This window comes from Dipodomys merriami, unplaced genomic scaffold (assembly GCF_024711535.1).
Source record: "Dipodomys merriami isolate MVZ:Mamm:240054 unplaced genomic scaffold, mDipMer1.0.p SCAF_11, whole genome shotgun sequence".
Classification (NCBI taxonomy): Eukaryota; Metazoa; Chordata; class Mammalia; order Rodentia; family Heteromyidae; genus Dipodomys; species Dipodomys merriami.
In genome coordinates, this window is record NW_027202382.1 from 14,997,305 (window position 1) to 15,022,325 (window position 25,021).

At 48.3% G+C, this 25,021-nt stretch overlaps 1 protein-coding gene across 1 annotated transcript in view; it reads right to left on the reverse strand.

Annotated features, from left to right (window-relative positions):
• Positions 1-685: 685 nt before the first annotated feature.
• Positions 686-25,021, reverse strand: part of Tln1 (talin 1) — a 36,750-nt gene continuing 12,414 nt past the window's right edge. Inside the window, exons 14-57 of the mRNA XM_070009618.1 lie at positions 24,784-24,897; positions 24,566-24,674; positions 24,167-24,375; positions 23,922-24,020; positions 22,806-22,973; positions 22,002-22,296; positions 20,641-20,807; positions 19,753-19,881; positions 19,389-19,505; positions 19,173-19,286; positions 18,836-18,970; positions 18,569-18,697; positions 18,293-18,395; positions 17,937-18,145; positions 17,188-17,307; positions 16,782-16,979; positions 16,488-16,627; positions 16,245-16,338; positions 16,053-16,142; positions 15,844-15,966; positions 13,684-13,827; positions 13,051-13,212; positions 12,710-12,850; positions 12,433-12,614; positions 12,111-12,243; positions 11,686-11,787; positions 11,428-11,598; positions 11,189-11,338; positions 10,978-11,079; positions 10,779-10,898; positions 9,827-9,973; positions 9,522-9,688; positions 9,181-9,364; positions 8,974-9,099; positions 8,760-8,876; positions 3,575-3,760; positions 3,359-3,466; positions 2,803-2,908; positions 2,560-2,684; positions 2,334-2,459; positions 2,149-2,211; positions 1,857-2,039; positions 1,380-1,508; positions 686-1,263 (exon numbers count right to left, since the gene is read on the reverse strand). Coding sequence (XP_069865719.1) covers positions 1,138-1,263; positions 1,380-1,508; positions 1,857-2,039; positions 2,149-2,211; positions 2,334-2,459; positions 2,560-2,684; positions 2,803-2,908; positions 3,359-3,466; positions 3,575-3,760; positions 8,760-8,876; positions 8,974-9,099; positions 9,181-9,364; positions 9,522-9,688; positions 9,827-9,973; positions 10,779-10,898; positions 10,978-11,079; positions 11,189-11,338; positions 11,428-11,598; positions 11,686-11,787; positions 12,111-12,243; positions 12,433-12,614; positions 12,710-12,850; positions 13,051-13,212; positions 13,684-13,827; positions 15,844-15,966; positions 16,053-16,142; positions 16,245-16,338; positions 16,488-16,627; positions 16,782-16,979; positions 17,188-17,307; positions 17,937-18,145; positions 18,293-18,395; positions 18,569-18,697; positions 18,836-18,970; positions 19,173-19,286; positions 19,389-19,505; positions 19,753-19,881; positions 20,641-20,807; positions 22,002-22,296; positions 22,806-22,973; positions 23,922-24,020; positions 24,167-24,375; positions 24,566-24,674; positions 24,784-24,897 — 6,162 coding nt within the window. The 3' untranslated portion in view covers positions 686-1,137. The remainder of the gene's footprint in view (positions 1,264-1,379; positions 1,509-1,856; positions 2,040-2,148; positions 2,212-2,333; positions 2,460-2,559; positions 2,685-2,802; positions 2,909-3,358; positions 3,467-3,574; positions 3,761-8,759; positions 8,877-8,973; positions 9,100-9,180; positions 9,365-9,521; positions 9,689-9,826; positions 9,974-10,778; positions 10,899-10,977; positions 11,080-11,188; positions 11,339-11,427; positions 11,599-11,685; positions 11,788-12,110; positions 12,244-12,432; positions 12,615-12,709; positions 12,851-13,050; positions 13,213-13,683; positions 13,828-15,843; positions 15,967-16,052; positions 16,143-16,244; positions 16,339-16,487; positions 16,628-16,781; positions 16,980-17,187; positions 17,308-17,936; positions 18,146-18,292; positions 18,396-18,568; positions 18,698-18,835; positions 18,971-19,172; positions 19,287-19,388; positions 19,506-19,752; positions 19,882-20,640; positions 20,808-22,001; positions 22,297-22,805; positions 22,974-23,921; positions 24,021-24,166; positions 24,376-24,565; positions 24,675-24,783; positions 24,898-25,021) is intronic.

The following is a 25,021-nucleotide window of genomic DNA, read 5'->3' on the forward strand; positions in this document are numbered from 1 at the left end:
GGTGAATGCTGAAGTGGAAGCACCACTACCCTCACACTGAACCTTGATCATTGGTCAGTTGAACAAGGTGGCCACTAGGGGAGCTCTGCCCCACCAACTCAAGCTTCACACCTGTGCTAAGCATCTAGGCCTTTCCTTTAGTCTCTTCTAAGGAGTACTCCAACTCATTAGGCTGGGTATTTTTCTTGGTAACTCATTAGGCTGGATATTTTGCTTGCTAACTGCTATCACCAGTTGTGCGATCAGTTATCTTAGGCTCAGATGTTTACATTTTATAGGCTATTCTTTTTCAGCAAAGCTACTTTTGAAGATTTGAATTTGGCTGGGGACTCTGTTTACATATTCTAAGTAGCTATGAAGAACAAAGTGTCCTGGTAGCCACAATGAGCAGTGGCAGCTGCTACCCTAGCAACAGAAGAATGACACTTGGTGAGGCTTAGACACTGGCCAGGGAGGCAGGGACAATAGGAGCATGGCCTTTTAGGCACAGCTCTCAGACTAGGATAATTTAGAAATCTGGGTGCAGGGAGGAGGAAGGGGCCTAATAGGGCAGATTGCTTATCTCCCCCACGGCCACTTCACATGACTATTTTGTGTCATTTTTGGGTGACACAAAATAGTTTTACTCTCCCCTACTGTCCTGGGAGGATCTCAAACCTCCTCACAAAGTCAGGCATCACAAAGCTAGGTAGAATTATCTTTATTGGACCATGACCTGTTTGGGGCTTACAACCCTGCAGTCCCAGACATAGCTGGGGTGGGGGAAAAGTAGTATCAAAAAGGGATGAGTTGAGAGCGGATGAGGCTGTGGGCGCTGGCTGGAAGCTGCTGGCAGGGCTGAGTGGGCTGGGTCCCTGACAGGTTCAGACTGAGGTACAGCAGCGTTAATAATACTCTCGGAGCGTTAATACTCTGGGAAAGGGCAGGCACTTAGAGGGCCTAGGGTATAAAAAGGCACTTGGAATCAGGGAGAGAATAGGGCATGTGCAGTGGGACTGGGCAGGGCCAGGCCCGGGGTTTGGCAGGCACTTTGGGGAGTGCTGGGGTTGGGCAGGTAGGGCCCTGACAGCCCAGAAGGCTTTGGTAGTGGCAGGCACAGTCTCTGGGCTGGGTCTGCATTAAATAGAAGTGGCTTCCCTAGTGCTCATCTCGAAGCTCTGAAGGCAGGAACTTGTACTGCTGCTGCCGGATCTGGGCCAGCTTCTTCCGTGCCTCCTCCAGCTCTCGTTCCTTCCGAAGCATCTCTTCCTGTGCTGCAATGATCTAAGGAATGAAGGATGGAGACTCAACTCAGCAAGTAAGGCATAAAGGGTGGGAGGATGGGAGAGAGCGCAGACAATGGGTTTGGCCTCCTGACAGTGCCTTTCTGAGTGGCTCACCTGGGCAATGCCCCCAACCATCTTCTCCTTCACCACCACTGTTTCATTCTCCTGGTCTTCAAAGGCTGCAGCTTTCTGGGCTGCCTTCACCAGGTTATCCGAGGCTCGCTTCACTGCGTTACCAGCAGCCTGAGTTAAGAAGCATGAGTTAAGAACTCAGAGTCGGGGCTGGGAAGGTGACTCAGTAGAGCGCTTGCCTTGAATGCATGGGGCCCTGGGTTTGATTCCTCAGCATCACATAAGCAGAAAAAGCCAGAAGTGGTGCTGTGGCTCAAATGGTAGAGCGCTAGCCTTGAGCTGAAAAGCTGAGGGACAGCGCCCAGGCCCAGAGTTCAGGCCCCACAACTGACCAAAAAAAAAAAAGAACTTAAGAGTCCCTAAGAGATTTCATCAACTTCCTCACAGAAATATGGCTTCTGGGTGAGGATTTAAAGCGGTGAAGTCCAACAGATAGCGGAGTGCGTCAGGGGTCCTTACCTGAAGGCGTTTCATTGCCTCAGAGTCCTGGTCAGCCTTGACCTTGCAAGCCACGAGGAGCTGGGCTGTGGAAGCCGCTACCTGCTTGGCTGAGGAGATGAGCTTCTCCTGGCTGGCGTGGCCTAGGACAGCTGCGTTGGCTGCTTCACACAGATTGTTCGTAGCTGCAGCCACTGTCCGGGCCTAAAGCAGAGATAAATAGATTAAAATATGCCTCTTACCCAGTTCATTGTCTTCTAGCCTCCTTAAGTCTCCTAAACTTTGAGAGACCTAGTGATTACTGTATACTCACAGCAGAAATGAGGCCTTGGGACCACTGCCCATCATCCAGTGCATTGGCTGGAATGGCGCCCACCTACGAGAAAGGCAACAATTAAAGACACATGCTCTTCTTCTTCAGAGCCTCTCCTCTGGGGATGGGGCACAAGAATGGAGCAGCTGCCCTATCTCCATTCTTCTGGGTATTTAAGTACTTACCTTCCCTTGGGCCACCAGTTCCCTCTGGGCAGCGGATGCAGCCTTTACCAGTGCACTGGTGGCTGCTGCAATGGACTTAGCAGCTTCCAGTATCTGCTCCTCAAAGTTCAAAGACTCATCTGCCTCCTGCAGCGAAGACACACATGATGCAGACAGAGTCACAGACAGGGGACAGAGATAGGAATCACCTGCCCTTCTGAGGGTAGGTGTGAGGCGCAGGACTGACCTTGGGTTTGGCCCGGGGCTTCAGCTGCTCTAGCTTTTTGGCTGCAGCCTCAATGGCAGCTGCAGCTCCTAAGAGCTCATTCTCAGCGATGACTGTGGGGTCTTCTGGGTCTACCCATTCTGTTCCTGATGGGATGAAGGGGGTAGGAGGAGGCTAAGGCAGAGCAAGATGAGAACCACTGAGCCTGGCTCCTATGGCAACTATGGAAAGATGCTAGCTCAGAGCCCCCTGGCCATTCCTCACCCTTCATGGCCTCAGCAGCCTGGATGAGCTCCGTGACTGAGCCAGCCACCCGCTTTGAGTGTCCTGTCAATTGCTGCTTCAGTTCTGGGTTTGGTTTCTGCAGGGTCTGGGAAAGTAGGAGACAGAGAACAAAGGGTGTCAGGTATTAAGTTCCACCCGAATCTATGAAACAGGTTGGATCATGCCCCTGACCCCCATCCCGAGCACTCTCTACAGTATAGCCCTCCAACACCACACTCGGATCTAAGCACACTCATGCTTCATGCTGTGTCACTCACCGGCTGACAAGGGACAGGAAAAGGATGAAATGGTAAGAGAGAAGAAATGATGAAGGTAGAGCAGGGGGAGGTCAGATGAGAAGAGAGGAGACAAGAAAAGAGGAAGAGATGAGTGGGAGAAAACTGTAAGATCAGTGGGGTCCTAGAAATAATACTGGACTTGAGAAACAGATAGTAGGGTAAGGAAAGAATTGAGAAAAACATGAGTGGACTGGGCCTGAGGCTTTTCGGAAGAGGACAGGAAGGCTGGAATGAGGAACAAACAATGCCCTCCTTACCAGGAGCACATGGTCCAGCAGTTCCAGGTAGCCATTGGCACATTCCCGGCCATAGCGCAGGGCTCGAAGCCGTACATCAGGGGCCACTTCCGGGTGGTAAGCTGCTTCCTGTGTCCAGTCACATGGAAGCTTTAGAATCCCAAAGAACTCTAGAGCTCCCAAACCTCTGTGGTTGTGCTGCCTTCATGTTCCACATCAAGGCTGCCTTATTCTTACCTTGCAAGCCCGAAGCATATCTGCGATAGCGCGGCGGCTCAGATTGGCTGTGGCAATGACATCCTCCTGGCGACAGGAATTACCAGCGGCAACAGCTTTGGCTGTTGCCATGGTAATACCCTTGGTCATTCGGATGAAATCTTCTGGGGTAGAAGTCTTGGCTGGTGGTTCTGGGGAACAGAAAACCTATTGGGAAAGAATAAAAAGATTTTACAATGGCTGAAATTTGAAGACAGTATCTGTACTCATGTGGTTTTGTTTGCTCGTTTGTTGCTGCTGTTGTTGGTTGTGGGGCTTGAACTCAGGGACTAGTTGCTATCCCTGAGCTATTTTGCTCAAGGCTACTGCTCTATCACTTTGAGCCACAGCACCACTGCTGGTTTTCTGGTGGTTAACTGGAGATAAGAGTCTCATGGACTTTCCTGCCTGGGCTGGCTTCACCCTGGGATCCTCAGATCTTAGCCTCCTGAGTAGCTAGGATTACAGGTGTGAGCCACAGTGCATGGCTGTTTACTCATTAATAGGAATGTTAAAAAAATTATGTTGGATATTTATAAACTTTTATCTTTTTTTTTTTTTTTTTTGGTCTGAGACCAGGACTTGAACTTTTTTTTTTTTTGGGTCCGGTCGTGGGGCCTGAACTCTGGGCCTGTGCGCTGTCCCTCAGCTCTTCAGCTCAAGGCTAGCGCTCTACCACTTGAGCCACAGCGCCACTTCTAGCTTTTTTTTTTTTTTATTTTGCTTATGTGGTGCTGAGGAATCGAACCCAGGGCCTCAGGCACGCAAGGCAAGCGCTCTACCACTGAGCCACCTTCCCAGCCCCTTGAACTTTTATCTAAAGACTATACAAGTAAATAACTTATGTTCACACATATTATTCTAATTAATTAGATTTTCTTCAATTTAGATATTTAAAAATTATTATCCAAACTTCCTGAAAATGTAGATGTGAAGGAAATTTTCAGTCCATCAAGACACTCAATCAGGGCTTGGAAAGTGGCTTAGTGGCAAAGTGCTTGCCTAGCATGCATGAAGCCCTGGGGGTCGATTCCTCAGTACCACATAAACAGAAAAAGTCAGAAGTAGTGCTGTGGCTCAAGTGGTGGAGTGCTAGCCTGGAGCAAAGAAGCACAGGGACAGTTCCCAGGCCCTGACTTCAAGCCTCAGGTTGGCAAAAAAAAAAAAAGATACTCAATCATATGGTCTTTCAATAAGCATTCCCCTCTATGCCTGTAATCCTAGCATCCAAGAGTTAAGGCAGGCCTGGTCAGTAGGTCAGATTGAACTACATAGGTTAGATTCTCTGCCAAGTCCTATAGATGTTTCTGTATCACAGCTAATAGAAGCTACTTGATCATTGTTTCTGACTGTATAGCTTAGAAGAGTAAACATTTAGCATGTGTGCGGTCCTGGATTTGGTCTTCAGCACCATGGAAGTAAGGGAGGGAGGAAAGGAGGGAAGGGAGGAAGGAAGGCAAAACTGATAAAGGCTGAGAGTATTTCAGTGGAAAAGCACTGTTGCTTAGCATAACAATGTCCTGAATATGATCAACAAAACAGATAGGCTTGTAAGCCTAGCTACTTAGGAGGCTGAGATCTGAGGGTCACACTCAAAGCCAGCCTAGGTAGACTCTTATTTCCAATTAACCACCAGAAAACTGCAACTGTGGAACTGTGGCTCAAAGTGGTAGGGCACTAGCCTTGAGCAAAAGAGCTTAGGGAGAGTGCGTAGGCCCTGAGTTCAAGTCCTATGACCAAAAAAAACTCAAAAACAAACTGACAAAGTTTAATGGGGGCACAGAAAGGAGTCAAATACATGGCACTGGAGAAGTTGGCAGGGGCTATCATTAGTAGGCTATTTATTTGGAGACAGCATCTTGATATATAGCCCAGGCAAGCCTTGAACTCCTGATCTTCCTGCCTCTTGAATGCTAGGATTACAGGTGTGTACCACCATACTCAGCTCACTAGTGAATTTTAAGCAGCAAAGTAACATAATCTCATGTATATATATTATATATATCTATAGTTATATATATCATATATATAACTAATTACACATATAACTATATATTATATATAACTATATATAGTTATATATTATATATATTATATAGTTATATATCATACATATCATATATAACTATATAATATATATTATCTATACACATATACATGTTTATATGTATGTGTGTGTATATATATATATATATATATATATATATATATATATATATATATATATCTGTATATATGTTCCCACATATAAGTGTATAAACATACGTAGACGTTTTGGCTGTGTTGGGGAACCAATCCAGGGCCTCACATCTCACATACTTGCTGTATTATTAGCCCTGATTTTTTTTTTCTTTTTTGTTGGTCGTGGGGCTTGAACTCTGGGCCTGGGTGCTATTCCTCAGCTCTTCAGGCTCAAGGCAAGTGCTCTACCATTTGAGACACAGCATCACATCTGGTTTTGGAGATAAGAGTCTCAGGGAGCCGGGCGCTGGTGGCTCACGCCTGTAATCCTAGCTACTCAGGAGGCTGAGATCTGAGGATCCCGGTTCAAAGCCAGCCCGGGCAGGAAAGACCGTGAGACTCCTATCTCCAATAAACCACCAAGAAAAGCGGAAGTGGCGCTGTAGCTCAAGTGGTAGAGCGCTCGCCTTGAGCTGAAGAGCTGAGGGACAGCGCCCAGGCCCAGAGTTCAAGACCCACGACCGACAAAAAAAAAAAAAAAAAAAAAAAAAAAAGAGTCTCAGGGACTTTCCTGCCTAGCCTGGCTTTGAACTTCAATCCTCAGATCTCAGCCTCTTGAATAGCTAGGATTACAGGCCTGAGCCACTGGCGCCCAACCTGATTTATTTATTTTTTAACAAGTAATTCTGGTTGCTGTGTAGAAAAGATGAATTGGAGGGGCAACTACTGCATAGTGGAAATCAGACAGGTTACTGCGTGAACCAACTTCAGAGTGATGTGGTTTGGACAAGGTGGTGGTGAGAGAGATGGGGAAGGTTCAAAGTCAGTCCAGGCAGACAAATCCAAGAGAGTCAACTCCAATTAACCAGAAAAAAAAAAAAAAAAAAAAGAACGGAAGCATAGCTCAAATGGTAGAGTACCAGCCATAAGAGAAAAAAGATGAGTGAGAGTGCAAGACTAAGTTCAAGCCCCAGTACCAGAAAAAAGAGAGAGAGAAGAAAGAAAAGGAATGAAGCCGGGTGCTGGTGGCTCACGCCTGTAATCCTAGCTACTCAGGAGGCTGCGATCTGAGGATCGAGGTTCAAAGCCAGCCCGGGCAGGAAAGTCCGTGAAACTCTTATCTCCAATAAACCACTAGAAAACTGGAAGTGGCGCTGTAGCTCAAGTGGTAGAGTGCTAGCCTTGAGCTGAAGAGCTGAGGGACAGCGGTGAGGCCCAGAGTTCAAGCCCCACAACCAAAAAAAAAAAAAAAAAAAAAAAGGAATGGAAAGGGAAGGAGAGGAAGAAAGCAAAGACAAAGAAAGAAAAAGAGAGAGAAAGAAAGAAGCAAAGAAGAAAGGAAGAAAGAAAGGAAGGAAAGGAAAGGAAGGGAAGAAAAGAACTCCAATTTGGATATTTCTAAGGTAACAACAGAAACATCAGAAGAGTTTAGGAATTGGAGAAGCAGAGAGGAATGCAAGAAACTGAAACAAGGACACTAGGTAGAAAGCTGATCTAGCAGGCAGAGTGAGAGAGAACTAATGAAAGTGTATATAGAGCTACTGACACATGGACTAGAAAGTAGGGATGACAATAAAAGGGAATGGAGCAGGTGAGCCCAAGGACTTGGCAATGACTTTGATGTGACAAAGGCAGGTCAAAGATGAGGAGGACCCTACCACTAGGGGTTGTGACTATCATTCATGGGAAATGTCACATCTGGCAGGACAGCTGGAAGGAGGCATTGATGGTGATATCAAAAGGCAGTTGAGATAAAGTCAGAAATGGATGTTGGTGTTTAAGAGAGGGAAAATGAATGAAATTCTACAGTAAATGTGTCTCCATATTTCCTAAGTTGAAGGTGATTTAATGAAGGCTACTGAAGAGATACTGAGAGACAAATAGAAAGGCTGTATCAAGAAAGCCAAAGGTAGCTGGGTACTGGTGGCTCACACCTGTAATCTTAGCTACTCAGAAGGCTGAGACCTGAGGATCACAGTTCAAAGCCAGCCCTGGCAGGAAAGTCTGTGAGACTTTTATCTCCAATTAAGCACCAAAAAACCGGAAGTGGCACTGTGGCACAAGTGGTAGAGCGCTTGCCTTGAGCTGAAGAGCTGAGGGACAGCGCCCAGGGAGTTCAAGCCCCATGACCAAAAAAAAAAAAAAAAAAAAAAAAAAGCCAAAGGTGGAACGAACTTTAGAGAATAACTTATTAACAGAGCCAAATGCTATGGAAATGTCTGAATAGGATGGAGACCAGGAAGGTGGCACGGAATGTGGCAACTACAATGCCTTTAGTGACTGGAACAAATGGGAATATGGTAGTAAAAGAAGACAGTCATCAGATGCTAAGGAGTCAGCCAGAAGCCAGTGGCTCAAGCCTGTAATTCTAGATACTCAGCAAGCTGAGATCTGGATGAGTATGGTTTGAAGCCAGCTTGGGTAGAAAGGTCTGCTAGACTCCATTTTCAAAATAATAAGCAAAAATAGGAGGTATGACTTGAGTGGTACAGTACCAACTGAGCAAGCAGACTGAGTGATCTTTTTTTTTGGGGGGGGAAGGGGTCCGGTCGTGGGGCCTGAACTCTGGGCCTGGGCGCTGTCCCTCAGCTCTTCAGCTCAGGGCTAGCGCTCTACCACTTGAGCCACAGCGCCACTTCCGGCTTTTTTCTTTTTGCTTATGTGGTGCTGAGGAATCGAACCCAGGGCCTTATGCATGCAAGGCAAGCGCTCTACCACCGAGCCACCTTCCCAGCCCCAGACTGAGTGATCTTAAGGCCTCAAGTTCAAGCCCTAGTACCATCAACTCCCTTACTCCCTCCCAAAAAACCCAAAATAACAACCAAGGAGATAATAAGTGAGAAAGGGAAAGGCCATGGGAGAACTTTGGTGATGAGAGAATTTATGTGACTTCCTATTTTTATGAATCCAACTGAGGTAACATGCTAACAGTCTATTATGTTCCCTCTCCCCAGCCTTGTCTCTGATTCCCCAGGCTTGTGCTTACTGCCAGTTCCTGCCGTATATGTTCTGTGGTTGCCTCCAGCGCCCTTGTGCCTTTGGTGGCCTCATCTTCCACAGCCTTCACTGTTTTCAGCAATGATGTCACATTGGTCACCATAACCTAAGGGCAGCAGATGAGTGGGAGCAGGGGTCATTTTAAGGAGCAGGAGGAAGGGCATTAACTGCCCCCCTCCTGATGTTGGTTCATTCCCCCAAACCTTGGCAGAGTTCTTCAGCTGCCACACTGCAGGGTCATCCCCAACTTTGCCAGCTGCTGCCTTTGTTGCGCTGATGAGGTCTCCCAGGGCCTTGGCTACATCTTTCACGGCATTGATCAGCACCACCTGTGTGGGAGAGGAAGTTCTGGTCCATTGGAAGGGTACAGGAAGTGGGTCTGGCCAGAATCAGGGGTGTCAAATAGGTACCTGGGTCTCAGGATCCTCAGCTCCCAGGCTAGCTGCCCCAAGCTTGACCACATCAGCAAGGCGGGTAATGGTGGCCACAGAGGACTGGGCAGCTTGTGCCAACTTCTCTTGACTGCCAGCTGCATTCTGTACCAGGACCTTGGTGTCCTCCACAAGCACCTTCGCAGTCTTAAGAATGCCTTCCCTGGGGGGAGGTACAGCCTAGTCAGCTCTCAAATAACTCTCCCAGCTCCAGCTAGTCCAAGGTTTCTAATCCAGTTTTACATGAGCTAATGATACTCCTGCCTCTTCCTGCCCAGACCCCAACCTATCTGCATCCCTCATAGCAGTACCCAACTCACCGGTGGTCAGCGAAGGTTTCAGCACCCTCACGGTTGAGCGTACCAGCAGTAGCAAACATGATGGTGGTGTCCAGGTCTGCGATGATGCCGGACACTGCACTGGCTGCTGTGATGCAGGCCTGGGTGCCGCGGTTCCCAGCTTGGAGGGCAGCCAGGACATGGGAGACCTGGGGTATGCAAAGTCACACAGTGCTATGGGCAAGGGAAAGGTGACCCATGTCTGGATAAGGGGAGAGGACCAGGGAAGTAGGAGGAGGGTGGGAAGACCCCTGGATCCCCACAGCCATCAAGATCAGCTTGGTCACCTTCTCTGAGACTCTCCGGGCACACTCTATGAGCTCCTTCTTGGTATAGGCATCACTGGGGCTGCACTGCAGAGCACCTGCCTTGGTGACCAAAGCAGCACAGCCATGACCCAGTTCCTGTACTCGGTGTTTGATGTGGGCACCTATCTGCAAGCAGAGGGAACGAGAAAGGATTTTACAAGGGGAACTCAGGGTACCCTCATTGAGCTTGGAGGAGTTACTAAGGACATAAAAGCAATGTGTGTCATAGGCTAATGGAGTTGTACAAATTCCCAGTAGACTTTTCTGGTTCATATTGTATAAGTAGTAGGTCACCTACTACATATGGAAAGAAACTGTGAAAGCACTGATTGGTAAGGAGTGTGTTAAGCATAGTGGGGAGAAAGGAAGGAAGCACTTTAATGCTTGAGTATTTGAGAAAGAGTGCCACAGGTTACAATTTGCCCTGTGTGGCAAATTGTGGAAGGCTTGGAGGTTGATGGGTCTTGCTAAGATGCTTGCTTTCTTGGAAAGCCAGGATTCTGGGGAAGGATAAGCTCTGTGAGGTTGTCACAGGGAAGAACTAAATAGGGAACAGAGGGAATACAGACTTGTAGCACAGCACTGAAACAGCCACAAGCCAAGAATGGGGACAGGCAGAGTCAAGAAGAGTGAAATCCAGAAGTTTCTAGATTCTGAGCTATCTCCTTAATCCCTGTGACTTAAGGTTTTGAGTATCTCTGTGCAGAGCCCTGCCTCTTTCCAGAGAAGCCTGTTTCTGACAGCCTAGAGGTAGTAAGAGTGTGCAAGCTCCTGGGATTTCCTCTGTGTGTGTTTAAGTAAGCACCTCTTCGTTTTCAGCATGTTTCTGACAGCCTAGAGGTAGTAAGAGTGTGCAAGCTCCTGGGATTTCCTGTGTGTGTGTGTGTGTGTGTGTGTGTGTGTGTGTGTGTGCGTATGTTTAAGTAAGCACCTCTTCGTTTTCAGCAGCCACAGCTGCAGGTTTGGCCTGAGAGGCCAGTCGGCCATAGTCACTGGTCAGCTGGTTGGCAAGAGGACCCAACTCCTCGGGGCTGGTGTTTGACTTGGTTACCTGGTGATAACAGAAGAAGAGAAGTTTTGACAAATCTCAATCTTCCAAGGGCAATCATATTGAAATGTCATAAACTTACCATCTCCTGAACAGTGACTGCAATGGCCTTGGCTGTCTGCACCATAGTTGTTTGGTAATCCACAAAGGAACCTTCTGGCTCACCCATTGGTCCTTCATCTAGCTGAAAGGGAAGGATGAGGGAAAAGGAAACTGTCAGGATTTCTGCCACTATTACTAATTTCCCTGGCCCAGAGTAACCTTTGTGTCCACGGGCACCCCAAAATCCTAACCTGGTTGATAGCCTGGGTGATGGAGTCCACCATGCCACCAACGACGCCGGCAGCACTGGCTGCCTCATTGAGTGTAGTTGTCAGGTCCTCTACAGCCTCTGTCATCATCTGCACAGCTTCGTCCAGGGCTTCCTGGGTGTGCGCTGCTTGCTGTGGGGGACAGAGAGTTAGTGGAAGGAGCCATGCTGGTCCTGCTTCTCCCGCCCTTACTAGCAGCAGGCTGTCTCCCCCTCCACTACCTTGGGGTTACCACCAGCCTCCTTGGCAGTGTACAGCAACTGTAGGGCAGACTCTGCCAATGTTTTAGTCTGGTCCAGGAGCGCCATCTGCTGCGGGTGGCTTAAGGTCTTAGAGGCAGCACCCACTGCAGCCAGGGTGAGTGGCTCAAAGTACTGGGCCATCTGGGACACCTGAAGCAAAAGATTGAGATGAGGGTAAGGTAAAATCTCTTATATCCCCCCTCCCTGCCCAGGGCTCCTGACATATCTCCCTCATACCTTGTGTCCCAGCTGGGAGGCTTCAGCTCTGGCAGCATTGGCTAGTGGCTCGATGAGATGGGAGATCTCCTGTACTGCAGTAAGCATCTGAGTGTGCAAGGCCTGGGGGAGGAGGTGAACATCAGCCCCGACTGTGACCTCTAGTAGGACCCCATTTTCCCTCCCCCTTCCCCTTCTTTCCCCCTTTCCTTCCTTCTTTCTTTTTCTTTTTTTCTGTCTCTCTTTTTCTTTTTGGTGGTGGAGGAGATGTAGCTGAGGCCTTATATATGCTTAGCTTATCCTCTTACTATTGAGTTATGCTTCCAGCCAGCATCCTTCCTTCCCTAATAACTGCCTCCAACTACCTCCACACAGGCATGTTTCAGCCCAATCCTTACCTCCTCAAGCTTAACCTCTTCCTTCCCAGACACTACCTGTGTCCTTACCTCCTGAGAGATTCCCTCACGGGGAGTGAGCTGTTGGCTAACAGCAGCAAGAGAAGCCTGGTCTAGGTCCCGTAGACAGCTATTCAGAGCTGCGATGGCCGTCTCACACTCCAGCTGTCCTGGGGCCTTGTCCCTGCAGACATATCACAGGTTCTACACCAGGAATATCGCCTTTAAACAAGGCTAGCCTATATTCCCCAGTTCTTCCCAAGCTGGAGGAACAGGCATCCTCATCACTACACTGCCTAATCGGACACAAGTACCTCCTCCTATCTGCCACCATATTTGTCTTCAGTCACACTGATTCTTTACCCATCAGTACCTCATACTTGTAATAAGTTTCTTGATGGAGTCTGAGACCGTCCTGGAGTGACCAGCCAGCACTGACCAGCTTGGGGGGTCCCGGGGATTGACTGCCAGAGCCCTGGCTGTCTGGATTAGTCCCCCAGCACTCTCCAACATTGTCTTAGCAGAGATTACAATGGGTTCCATGGCCGCTCGGCCCTGAGGAGAGGAGAGGCAGGGAGGTTTAAGTTTCACGATGCCTCAAGATGAGGTGATAATACTCTCTGGTTGGTTCTTTCCACCCACTGCCTCACCTCAGGGCTTATCTGGGCAGGGACACTGGAAAACTCAGGGTTAGATGCGAAGGCACTCAAATTGTCCACAGCCTCCAGCAGTGGCGCTGTGGCTGCTCGGCACTGGGCACGGTTCTCTTCTGTGAAGGCACCGTCTAGTGCCTGGAAATAACAGAGAAGCCCTCATGAGGTATATAGCCCAGGCCTCCCTCCATGGTTCAAAGGATTGAAAGAAGTTAGTGATGGCCAGTCTGGATTAGAAAGGGCTTGAGCTTAGTCAGAGGCCTTGGGAAATAACTGGGGAATTTGGGAGAGATGGCGGGACAAGTCAGGGAGATGCTAAGAATTTAAGCACCAGGAACCTTGATAGTCTTGACAAGATTGGCTGTACTGTTGGCCACTTCTTTGGCTGATTGTACAAACTGGCGTTTGGCGGTAGGATTGGCGGTATGGGCAGAAGCCAGGCGGCAGCTGTTACACAGTGCAGAGGTGTGTTTTGCCACAATGGTGGCTGCAGAGAGCACCTGAGGAGACAGAGACACAGAAAAGTTGTAATGACAACAGGAGGGAAATGTACACCGCCAAGGAGGAACCATTTTTACAGTTGGGGAATAGAGTATAATACTCTTGGTGTCAAAATAGGAAAGAGAGTCACCAGAAAAGTCAAGATTTGGGGAAAAGACATTTATAAAGATGAGCTGAATGTGGGGGAGGGGAAGATGAAAGACAGATAAGCTAATAGGGAAGAAACAAAATAGAGCAAGTGGGAAAATAAGCTTGGATATGTTTAGAAAAGTTGTGAATTTAGCACTCATTGGAAAAATAAGTGCTAAAAAAATAAAATGGCAGAAGAAAACAGTTACCCAAATAGAAGCCGTATGTGGAAGGTTACAAACAGATCTCTACCTTATCCTCCCTCATACATGCTTCATCTTCCTTTGAGTTTGATCCACCCTTTCCCAGACTTGCCTGTGGTATTGGTTCCCTTGTATTACCTGGGCCTGGGTACAGCCAGGCTCCCCCAAACTCTGACAGGCCATTTGAATTGCCTGGTTTGCACGGGCAAACTGGGTGGGATCCACCAGCCCTTGTTGTCCAGCTTGGCTGTTAGGGTCAGAGACACCAACGAGATATGCCGCCTAAGGACAAAAAGGAGAGTGGTAGTGAGAAATAAAGATAGCAGGTGAGAGATGAACTGACAGTGGAGACAGGGAAGGGAAATGGTAAAATGATTAAAGAACAGCATTTTTCTGAGTTCTACATGAATAAAAGTATAGTAAGAAATAGTTATACCATAAAAAAGAAAAAAAGAAACTCTTGTTAAACAGTTTTACACATCTCAGAAGATTAAAAAGTAAAAACAACCAATTGGGTATTTCAGTACATGCCTATAATCCCAGTACTCAGGAAACTGAGACAGCAGAGCCATGACTTTGAGGCCAGGCTAGGAGACATAGCCAGACACTGTCTCAAAAGGGATAAAGGCTGGGAATGTGTCTCAGTAGTAGAGTGCTTGCCTAGTACTCATGAAGCCCTGGATTCAATTCCTCAGTACCACATAAACAGAAAAGGCTGGAAGTGCTGCAGTGGCTCAAGTGATAGAAAAAGAAGCAAAAGAAGCTCAGGACAGTGCTCAGGCCTTGAGTTCAAGCCCCAGGACTGGCAAAAAAAAAAGGGGGGGAGGGGAAGTTAAGAAAAAAACATGTTATTGCTCTATTTAGATGTATATTTGTGTTTGCTGGGTCATAGGGTAAAAGTGAAGCACATTCTGAATGGCACTAAAAAAAGTTCGAAAGTCACATATACATACACATAAAGATAGCGCCTCAAAAATAAAATAACTAGGCAATAACTTAACCAAGAAAGTGAAAGACCACTGTAATGATGAAAATCATAAAACCTTCAGAAAACAAACTGAAGAAGACATCAGAAGATGGAAAGTCCAGGCTCATGGACTAACAATGTATGTCACAAAAATGGCCATACTGTAATATGCAAAAGTAATCTGCTGATTCAATGTAATAACTATCAAAATCCCAATGTTTTTCTTGACAGAAATAGAGAAATCAATCTAAAAATTCATATGGAATATGAGGAGCAAAAAATTTTTGAGTAAAATGAATCATGCTGGAACTATCACAATACTAGATTTCAAATTATACCACAGAGCTGCAGTAGCAAAATAAATAAATAAATAAATAAATAAATAAGCAAGCATGGCACTGGCACAAAAACAGACTTGAAGACCAAAGGAACAATACAGAACACCCAAGACTAAAACCACATCTAATATTTGACAAAGGAGCTAAAACACACTGGAGAGAGAAATCTCTTCAATCAGCGATGCTGGAAAAACTGGTTATCTACATGTTGGAGACTGAAACTAGATCCCTACTTCTTACCTTTTATAAAAATCAACTCAAAATGGATAAAAGATCTAAATGTAACATCTGAAACTATGAAACTACTATAGTAGATTGAAACTTAACCCTACTTCCTGCCCCAAACTAAAACCAACTCCAACTGGGTCAAAGAGCTCAAAGGTCTGAAATGTCAAAACTAGTACAGAAAATCATGGGGCAAATTCTAGAAGCTATAGGCACAGGTACACATTTCCTGACTAGGACTCTAGTTGCCCAGAAGAGCAAAAATTGACAAATTGGACTACATCAAATTGAAGAGCATCTTTGCTAGGCTCTGGTGGCTCATGCTACTCAGAAGGCTGAGATCTGAGGATTGCAATTTGAAACCAGCCTGGGCAGAAAAGTCCCCATGAGACTCATCTCCAATTAACCACTCAAAAACTAGAAATGGCGCTGTGGCTCAAGTAAGAGGCTCAAGGACAGTGCCCAGTGAGTTCAAGCTCCACAATGGACACACACACGGACACACACGGACACACACACACACACACGGACACACACACACACACACGGACACACACACGGACACACACACACACACACACACGGACACACACACACACACACACACATTTTTTAAAAAGACAAAAACAGAAAGAGAGCATTTCACAGCAAAAGTAACAGAATTACCAGAATGAAATCCTCCCCCTTATAACTCCTTTAGGTATATGTGAAAAGAGGTGGGGCAGGGAAAGAAGGGGCTGTTCTAAGAACCCATCTCAGGGAAATAACCTGTGCAGCCGCTTCAGTAAAGCCACAGAGGGCCTTGGAGGCTGTGGAAATGGCCTCTCCAAACTCTGGCAGGTTCCCGTTCTTGGCATTTTGGGAGATGCCAGTCATGGCCTCACCCAGCACCTGAAGGACAGATAGAATTGCAAGGGTTAGGTCTAGGGCATAGTGTTCCATCTTCCATTTTTCCTGAGGCTCCCTACTACATTTACCTTGGAGTTCTCCATGACACTATCCAGGCAACCAAAGTAGGACATGTCATTGATAGGCTGGATTGGGTTCTCCAGGAGTTCCCGGACAGTCTGTGTAGAGAAGAGAGACATGAGAGCCAAGACACCTCCTATAGACCCAAACTCAGAATGCACTTATCAACCTCAACCCCAGCTAGTTTGGCAAGGGCCTACCTCCAGTTCCCTCAGGGCATTGTCACACTCCTTCTGGCCAGGTGCTTGCTGGGTGCACATGCTGATGAGCTGGTTGATGCTCTCAGTTACTGCCCTACAGGGGGACAGAACGTTGATCAAGTAGGTTAATAGTTTGGATCTTATATCCATAGAAGTCTCTGGCTGTTTCTCTTTTGCTAAGGATGAAATGTGTTCTCTCCAGTTTCTCACACTTGCCCCAGGGCTGGGCTTTCTAGCTCTTACCTGGCAGCTTCAGCCAGTTGCATCTTGAGGGTGGGAGCAGAAGGGTCCGTGGACAGGGCCTTGGCAACTAGAAGAAGTTTGCTTGAAGACATGGAAATTCCCTTCAAGTTGGATACAACCTGGGCCTGGTCCTTCGGGCTCTGTTAAAAGTGAGAAGGTTACCTTCTTTTCCAGCACCCATACATTCAAGCACTGTTAAGAGACTGGGGAAGGCAATGGGCCAGAGCCAATCCACGTGTGTCCTATCTAGTACTGGAAAAGGACCATGCAACCAGACCCACTCTCTCTTCATACCGGGGCTTGTCCTGCCATCTCCACTCCTGCCTCCAGGAAGGTGCTGAAATCCTTTCCAAATCGACGTGAGGCCCGAGCCAGGTCCTGAGGAGTTCCCCGGGACGCCTGTACCAGTTCTGTGGCTGCCTGATTCAGGCCAGCAGCAGCTTCATTCAACTGGCTCTGAGCTTCTTGAAATGTCCCAGTGCTGGGAGGAAGCTGCAGGGTTAGAAAGTAAGTCAGACTGAAAAATGGGGAGTGATGCAATGGGGAGCTTGAGAAAGGAGGGCCAGGGGAGTGCTCAGAAGGCTTGGGAAGAGTGAAGGGGACAAAGCTGGGAAATCAGGATCAAAGAAGTCTAGAGGTAGGAACGGAAGACTTTGTGTTCCCTGATTCCTTTGCTCCCTCCATGCCCTGGTTCCCTTACTGAGTCACTTAGGAGTCTCTTGCTGGCATCTCCAACTGCTCTCAGGGCATTATCCACATCTTGCTGGCCAGGCAGGCAGCTGACACAGCGGTTTAGTGCCTGGGTCACTGCTTTAGCCACCTGAAATGGAAAGGAGACAAGGTCCCAAAGTGAGAACAATTTGATGATTCCATGTTCCCCTTCTGGGACATGGAAGATAATCAGCTCTCATATTTTGTTGTTTAGTACAAGTGGGAAGGGGGCTGTTATATCTAAACAAGCCGATTTCTGGGTAGCGAGTGAATTGTTATGAAACCTCCCCAAATTTGGCCTTTATCTAGCCCTGTGCCTCATCTAATGGAGATACTTCTTCCAAGACAGAGTAAAAAGCCCGGCGCCGGTGGCTCACGCCTGTAACCCTAGCTACTCAGAGGCTGAGATCTGAGGATCACGGTTCAAAGCTAGCCTGGGCAGGAAAGTCCGTGAGACTCTTATCTCCAATAAACCACTAGAAAACAGGAAGTGGCACTGTGGCTCAAGCAGTAGAGCGCTCGCCTTGAGCTGAAGAGTGCAAGAACAGTGCCCAAGTCCAGAGTTCAAGCCCCATGACGGACAAAAAAAAAAAAAAAAAAAAGGACAGAGTAAAAAGGTGGAATTCAAAGAGGATCCTGTCAGTGTAGGTAAGGCTCAGAAACCTTTGTCCTGTCAGGGTAGCCCAGATGTAGGGACCTATGGGAGAAGAGGGTAGTGGTCCCTTCCCAGTACCTGACCTGGGCAAGACGCTGCTGGCTCTCAGGGTCCCCTGGATGGCCAGCTGCCTTTTTTGCCTCCTCAATGAGGCTGCTGGCCTTATCCAGCACATCACTGGCTGTGTCAAGCACAATGGCCTGAACTGCAGGATCTGATGTCAGGGCAGCTACACCCCTTGCAGCCTGGGCCAGTGACCGCAGTCCACCAGCCACATCACGGGCTGCAATACCTGGGGAGACAGGTGAAGAGAAAGGGAGAAGGCTCCTTCATTGGCAGGCCTTGATTCCAGTAGTTTCCTGTCAGTCCCCGCTCTTATCCAGCTCCTCCTTCCCCACCTCTCCATCATACACCCCAGCCTTGGCCTGTTCCCACATACCTGCATAATTCTCATTGCCCTGAGCAACCTCCCCTAGCAGTTGGGCAATGGCAGAGCTCACTGCTTTGGTGCTGTTGCCAAGGTCCTGGGTACACTTTTCCATCTATGGGTAAAGAGGGGACAGAGGTGGAACTTAGGCTCAGGAGGAAGTGGGAGGGCCCTTGAGAAGGTTCTTGAAGGCAGCTGACAGTTTAGCTGAAGGTTCTGGATAGCTCTGTAGCACAGACAGAAGGAAGACAAGGGCTTGTGTGAGAAGGACACATTAAGAATACTTACTGTCTCTCCAGGTAAGGGTTTAAGTTTGCCATCTCGTGCTGCTGCCTTCACTTCCTGTAGGTCTCTTTCTAGATTCTGTACCACACTCAGAGCAGAATCCATCTCCAAGGGTCCACATGCTTCCTGAGCCTGAAATGGTAAGAACAGGTTCTGGCTGTCGGAGATAAAGCTATATCTCATTGATGCCTAAGATTATAGTTATTCCAGCCAGAGGTTATTCTGTACAGATTCCTTATCATCCCAGGACTCCAGAATCAGCTCACATACCTTCTGGGCTGCTGTACGGAGTTCAGCTAGTGCAGTGCCCAAGTTCTTAGCACACTGACTCAGCTGCATGGCTGAAGCTTGGTCCTGAATCATTGGCACTGAGGCTTTTGCAGCTGCCACCATCTTCCCACCTGGCTGTTGGGGAATAGGTGGGCAGATGACACGTGCCATCCCCTCTGGAGGCTTGAGTACAGGGACTAAGGATAGTTAGGATGAGATAAGCACTGGAATTCAGTGCTGGGAAAGAGGCTATCTGCAGATATTTAAGTTGTGACAGATATAGCATCTTGGAAGGGTAGAGAGGGTCTGGTCTGAAAGCTGGGAGAGGGAGTCTTGCCTGCAGGAAGCTCTGGCTGGCAGCAATGAGGGCGAGCTGAGCACTAGGGCTGTCAGGCTGAGCTTGGCTCCCTCGGACGCCCTGCACCAGCAGTGGAATCTGCTCCGCCACAGCCTGAAGGTAAAAACATTATGAGCACCACTCCCCTACAGGATGTAGGAAAGTCCCCTTCTTCCTATCCTGTTCCCCACTTTCACATGCCTCCTGGAGACTCACCTTGCAGCTCTGCACCAGCAGGGGCTGGGGGCCTGCAGAAGCCTTGGGAGTGGAGGCTGCATGTTGGGCTGCAGCAATAGTCTGTGTAGCGGAGGCTGCAGCCTGCTTGGCTGCGTGCTGTAAGTACAGAGTAGTCAGGACAAGCCTGGGCATTCCCAGACCCAGTCCCAGCTTATGTGGACCATACTATGCCAAGGAAACACTGACTTTCCCTGTTCATTCCTCCCATAGTGTACGCATGCATGCACACACACGTGCGCACACACACATGCAAGCATGCACGCACGTGTACGTGTGCGCACACACACACACACACACACAAAGTGCCTGCGCTCTCTCCCTCTGGGTGATTTTCCAGCCTTGCCTCCAGGCGCTGCACCAGCTTTTTCTTGATGGCATTCTGCGCAGCTGCATTGGTGGCCATGCGGAGCCCCTCAGCTGCCTCTCGAAGCCGCTGCTGTTGTTCCTCACTGTCAGGGTGGGCAGCTGCCCCCTAAAGAGGAAAGAGTCAAACACTTAGCTTTCTTTAAATCTACTCCTCTCTGACCCCTCTTGATCAGGTTAAAATCACTTGTTTTCCAGAGGTCACTTCTAATTATCCCCACTGAATGCCAATGGCAAGGCTCTAGGGTGCCTGGATTCCCCTGGGATTCCTTAGGTGAAATTGTCTTCTTTCTCTCCCTGGAGAAGGGGTCTTGTTTCTTGCTCCACTCCCTATAGAATACCTAGAATGCTACAGTGAGCAGGGCTCCTTGGGAAAAAGACCACTGCTTTAGAGCAGAGATCTGTAAACTGAAGAGCCTCAGAGACCAGGGGCCCTGGGAATCTTTGGTCCTTCCTCACACCCCCATGTCTCAGTGTCATAATGCTTTTGTCTTTCTCTGTATGGCTAAAGTAGAGACCCCTGAAACTGAAGGCCAAATGTGGCTCCACAGGAGACAAATAGGAGAAAAATCCCAAGGAGGGTTATGGTGAGAACATAGGAAAAGGTAGGAAAAGCACACTTTGGACCTAAAGAAAAAGGATACAGATGCCTGTCACAGTGTTAGCATACTCTGGGAGTTGTCAAGACTGGAAGTTTAGGCCACAGGTCACGTGCAGCTTGGGGGATATTTGCTTCGTGAATGTGTCCTTATTTGTTTTCTTATATTTTCTGCTTTTCCTGGGTCTTCCCATTAGATGAAGCTGACCTATCTAGACCTCTCGACTTCCCTTCAGTGCCCTGTCTTGGAATCTACACATAAAACTGTACCTTGGCAGCCTCTACCATCTTGGCTGTGGCATCAGCGAGGATCTTGGCAGCACTCAGGAGCTTTCGAGAGTTCACCAGATCAGTCTCCCCTTCCGCATCAGCCTTGATGGCATTGACCAGATCAGAGGTGGCTTGGGCCAGGATGCGAGCCTGTCGTACCATTTCCCCTGAGAACATAGGGGAAAATCAGGGGATGGGATGAAGGGGAAAGGAAACTAGAGTAGATGAGGTAGATGGGGACTTTTAGAGAAGTGAAGAGACTGGAAAGTTATTGAGTGATTTTTTTTCTTCTGGGAAGGAGGAGAGTGTCCAATGTGTATTTTCTTTCTTTTAAATTGTTATAGAAGTGACATACAGTCCAATGGGTATTTCCAGCAAAATGTGTGAAGGCATCTAGAAATGAGGGCAGAGTTTCCCCTTTCTCTTTTTCTTTCCTTATATTCCTTATATTCCTTTTCACCAAGGACAGCTATTTAATTTCATTTCAGTGGTGCTGAGGTTTGAACTCAGGGCCTTGCCCTTGCTAGGCAGGCACTTTTCTTCTTGAGCTTACACCCCTGGTGCTTCCAGAACAAAGTCAAACACTGTTAGTCTTGGGCCCTGAACTTTGGACCTGGGCGCTGTCCCTCAGCTCTTCAACTCAAGAACTCAGAGCTTGGGGCTGGGAAGTTGGCTCAGTGGTAGATCGCTTGCCTTGCATGCCTGAGGCCCTGGGTTCGATTCCTCAGCACCACATAAGCAAAAAGAAAAAAGCCGGAAGTGGCGCTGTGGCTCAAGTGGTAGAGCACTGGCCTTGAGCTGAAGAGCTGAGGGACAGTGCTCAGGCCCAGAGTTCAGGCCCCACAACCGGACCAAAAAAAAAAAAAAAAAGAACTCAGAGCTCTACCACTTGAACCACAGCGCTACTTCCGGCTTTTTCTGCTTATGTGGTGCTAAGGAATCGAACTCAGGGCCTCATGCATACAATGCAAGCACTCTACCACTGAGCCACCTTCCCAGCCCTAAAAACTTCATTTAAAGAATTTTAAAGTCATTGACATTTGAATTCAGGGCCACACATTTGATAAGTAAGGGCCTGAGCTATGTCTTCAGCTCACCTGGCTACCTTCATCATGCCACTTTCCCCTTATTTTTGTGTATTGTTTGATAGGTTCTTGAAATGTTCCAAGGAAGGCAGCCCAGTGGACAGCAGGGAAATAGAGGTTTCTGAGATGCTAAACAATGAGCCTATGGTTGCATGGCTAGGAAGATCACCCTGTGCTGAGTCCTTTGGGGTGGGCAGTGGGGTCTGTAAGGGAATGTCCCAAGGGCTGGGGAATCTCACTAGGGTTTTTTGCCTTAGCAGGGGTGGATGTCCTTACCAGCATCACCCATGGAGCTGAAGATGTTCTCAGTGACAGTAAGGATGGTGTCAGTGGCCTGGTCATAACGGCAAGCAGGCCCAGCCCCTGTGGCATGGGCTTTCACATGCTGCAGCAGCTCATTCAGGGCTTGGGTAACAGCTGTGGCTGCTGCTCCTACCCCTCGCAACAGCTGCCCATCCTCTGTGGCTGCCTGGGAGGCAGACACACAGCCCTCCACAGCTTTGGCCACCAATCTTCCAGCCTCCACTAGCTGTTCTTGGCAGACAGGTGAGCTGATTGTAGGTGCCACTACCTGTGTGGAAACTGAGTGTCAGAGATGTAGGCAAGAGAAGAGAGCTGTAAGCAGGGTATGATGGATCATACCTATAATTCTAACTATTTGAGGTAGACACCAGAAGGTCTAAGGTTTGAGTTCAGCTTGGGCCAAAAGACCATAAGATCCCACCTTAACAAGTTACGCATAGGCAGTTCATATAGTCACTGCTTTGCAGGATACAGGTAGGAGGATCACAGTATGAGGCTAGCCTCAGGCCAAAAACTGTGACATCCTATCTGAAAAATAACCCAGAATGTGAAACAGAGGCATAGCTCAAGTGTTAGAGGTCTGAGTTCAAACCCAGTGCTATTAATAAAACAAAAGCAAGGCCAAGAGAGTGGAGAAACTGTGAGGTAGAGTACTTATGGATTTTCACAACTGACATTAGGATAATGAGGTCTCAAGAACCAAAGACTAAGCAAGAGGCTTACGTCTGTGTGGTAGTATCAGTCCCGGGCACAAGCTTCAGCAATGTTTGGGCTTACCTTGGTACAGGCCACCAGTTGGGAGGTGGATAGGGCACACTGTGTGGCTGCAGCAATAACCTGGGTCTGGAGACCTGAGTCCTCAGTGCGCTGGGCCACACTCTTGGCCTTGAGGACCAGGGCAGCTGCGGCACTTGCCACTGCCTTGGCTAGTTGCATTAGAACATCCTGTGAGAAAATGGCAGTTAGCATGATCTGAGATGGGGCTTGGGATCCAAGGGCACATCTCAGAGGCATAAGCTGCTTCATTATTCCCGGTAACTCCAATCAGAGGACAGAATATGGCAGAAGCAATCAGAACCTACCCCGAGCCCCTGCCTTGAGCACCCAGCAGAATAGAGACTCACCAAGGAACAAACCACCAGGAGAAATCAAACCTACACCAAGGGGAGAAACGCACGAGGCGGATACACTCGGACAGCGATGGGGAGGGAGGGACAATACTGATACAATGGGACAGGAGCTTGTTTTTCTCCATTTTTCTTCTCAATCTTGATTTGCAAGTAATCACCTTGGGGTTTTGGGAGCAACCCCCCATATTATTCTAACTGATCCTAACCTGGCCTGATCTAGGCCTCCCCATCTCCCATCATGTTCTGCTCCCTCAGAAATCTCAGGGAGATTCAGAAGCGAGTGTATGCGGCTCAGAAAGGATCAAGCTGGGAAGGCCCAGGCCAGAGGCCATTACCGTAGGGGAATCGGGGGGAGATCGAGCCCCAGCCCCTCTGGGTGTACATATCTGCATGGGAAATCCAGGATGAAAAGTCAGCTGAGATAACTACTATGGGTGGGGAAGAGGAGACCTGGGGCACACTGTCCTCAGGTGGTAACAGGGAGCTTCAAGATAGCCCCAAGCTGGGCAAGGGCTATACACAGGGACAACCCGCTACAAATATCATAATGAGGGCCAAGAGTATACTAGTAGGTTAGGTTTGGATATAGAAATTCTGAATTCTCATTCCCCAAAAAGAGATTAGAATTCCCAGTGTTATCCCTGGAAATAGGTTCAGGTTGGTTTGGAGGGGGTCAATTCACAGAAACAGGGCTTGGGAGATGGATTCAGGATCAAAGGTTATACCCTAGAAATGGGGGTTCTGGGCTTGGTAAGTCACCAACCTGGAAGTGGGGGTCAGTGTCACTCTCCCCAATTTGCTGCAACAGCTCCCCACTGGCCTGGCCCACGTTCCCAGCTGCTTGCAGCAGGTTCTGACGGGGCTGTGGAGAGTGAACACCTGTCAGAAGCTGCCCCATCCCTGCCTGTGTGCCCACAGGTCTCATAGGCCAGCCTGAAACTTGGATTTCCCTTTCTCATGGAGGTAGAACCCAGTGTTCCCCCTTATCCCTGCCCTTTGGCTTCTGACCTCAGCACTGGCAGGCTGTGCACTTCGCAGCAGTTCTGACACTGCCCCTGCAAGGCCCTTTGCTGCCTGCAGCAGGGGTCTGCCACTGCCACCTTCGTCTTCCAGCAGGGCAGCTAGCAGTTTCACCCCTCGGGACATCTCCGTCAGATTGGAGGAGATTGTGGTGACTGCACAACCCACTGCAGTGTAGTCTGTCTCTGCAGGATCCCCTGAAGGTAGGAAAAAAGCATACAACAAGGCAGGCTAGGCAATGGGTGAGTACATTGCCACACATCCAATTAGTCACATCTACGTCCTGAGATGCACACAGAGAACCTTCCATGAGTCAAAGTATAGTCATACACAGAGTCAGTCACATGCATGCTTGTGCCTGCTCATACTCCCTTGCCCCCAGCCTACCTGCTGTTAGGTTCACCACAGAGGCAGTACCAGCAGTGATGGCATCTACTTGGGAATGGATCTCATGCTTTGATTCATCCATCTTGTTCTTACGCCAGGCCTTAGAGGCCTGAGAGAGCAGGAAAAAAACTTCAGGAACTACTCTGATTTGGTTAGTCCCCTCTCTATTCCAAATCTCAGCTTCAGGATCACTGGCCTTCCCTCCATCCTATACTCACAGCATCCTGGCCAAGTGGGGGCAGAGTGTCAAAGTCATCCAGAGTGGCCTGGGCAGCCTGCACAGCCTGCATGCTGGAGTTGATGGTTCCAGTGAGAGCCTGCTGGGCTGAAGTCTAAAAGACAAGAGTAAAAAGGATTGGAATTGAATGTTTGGTGGAAATAGAAGGTAAGAAAAACCAACACTAGGGAGAGGAATATGAATGGGAACAAAGGAAAAGACTGCTAATTCCTGGCTTG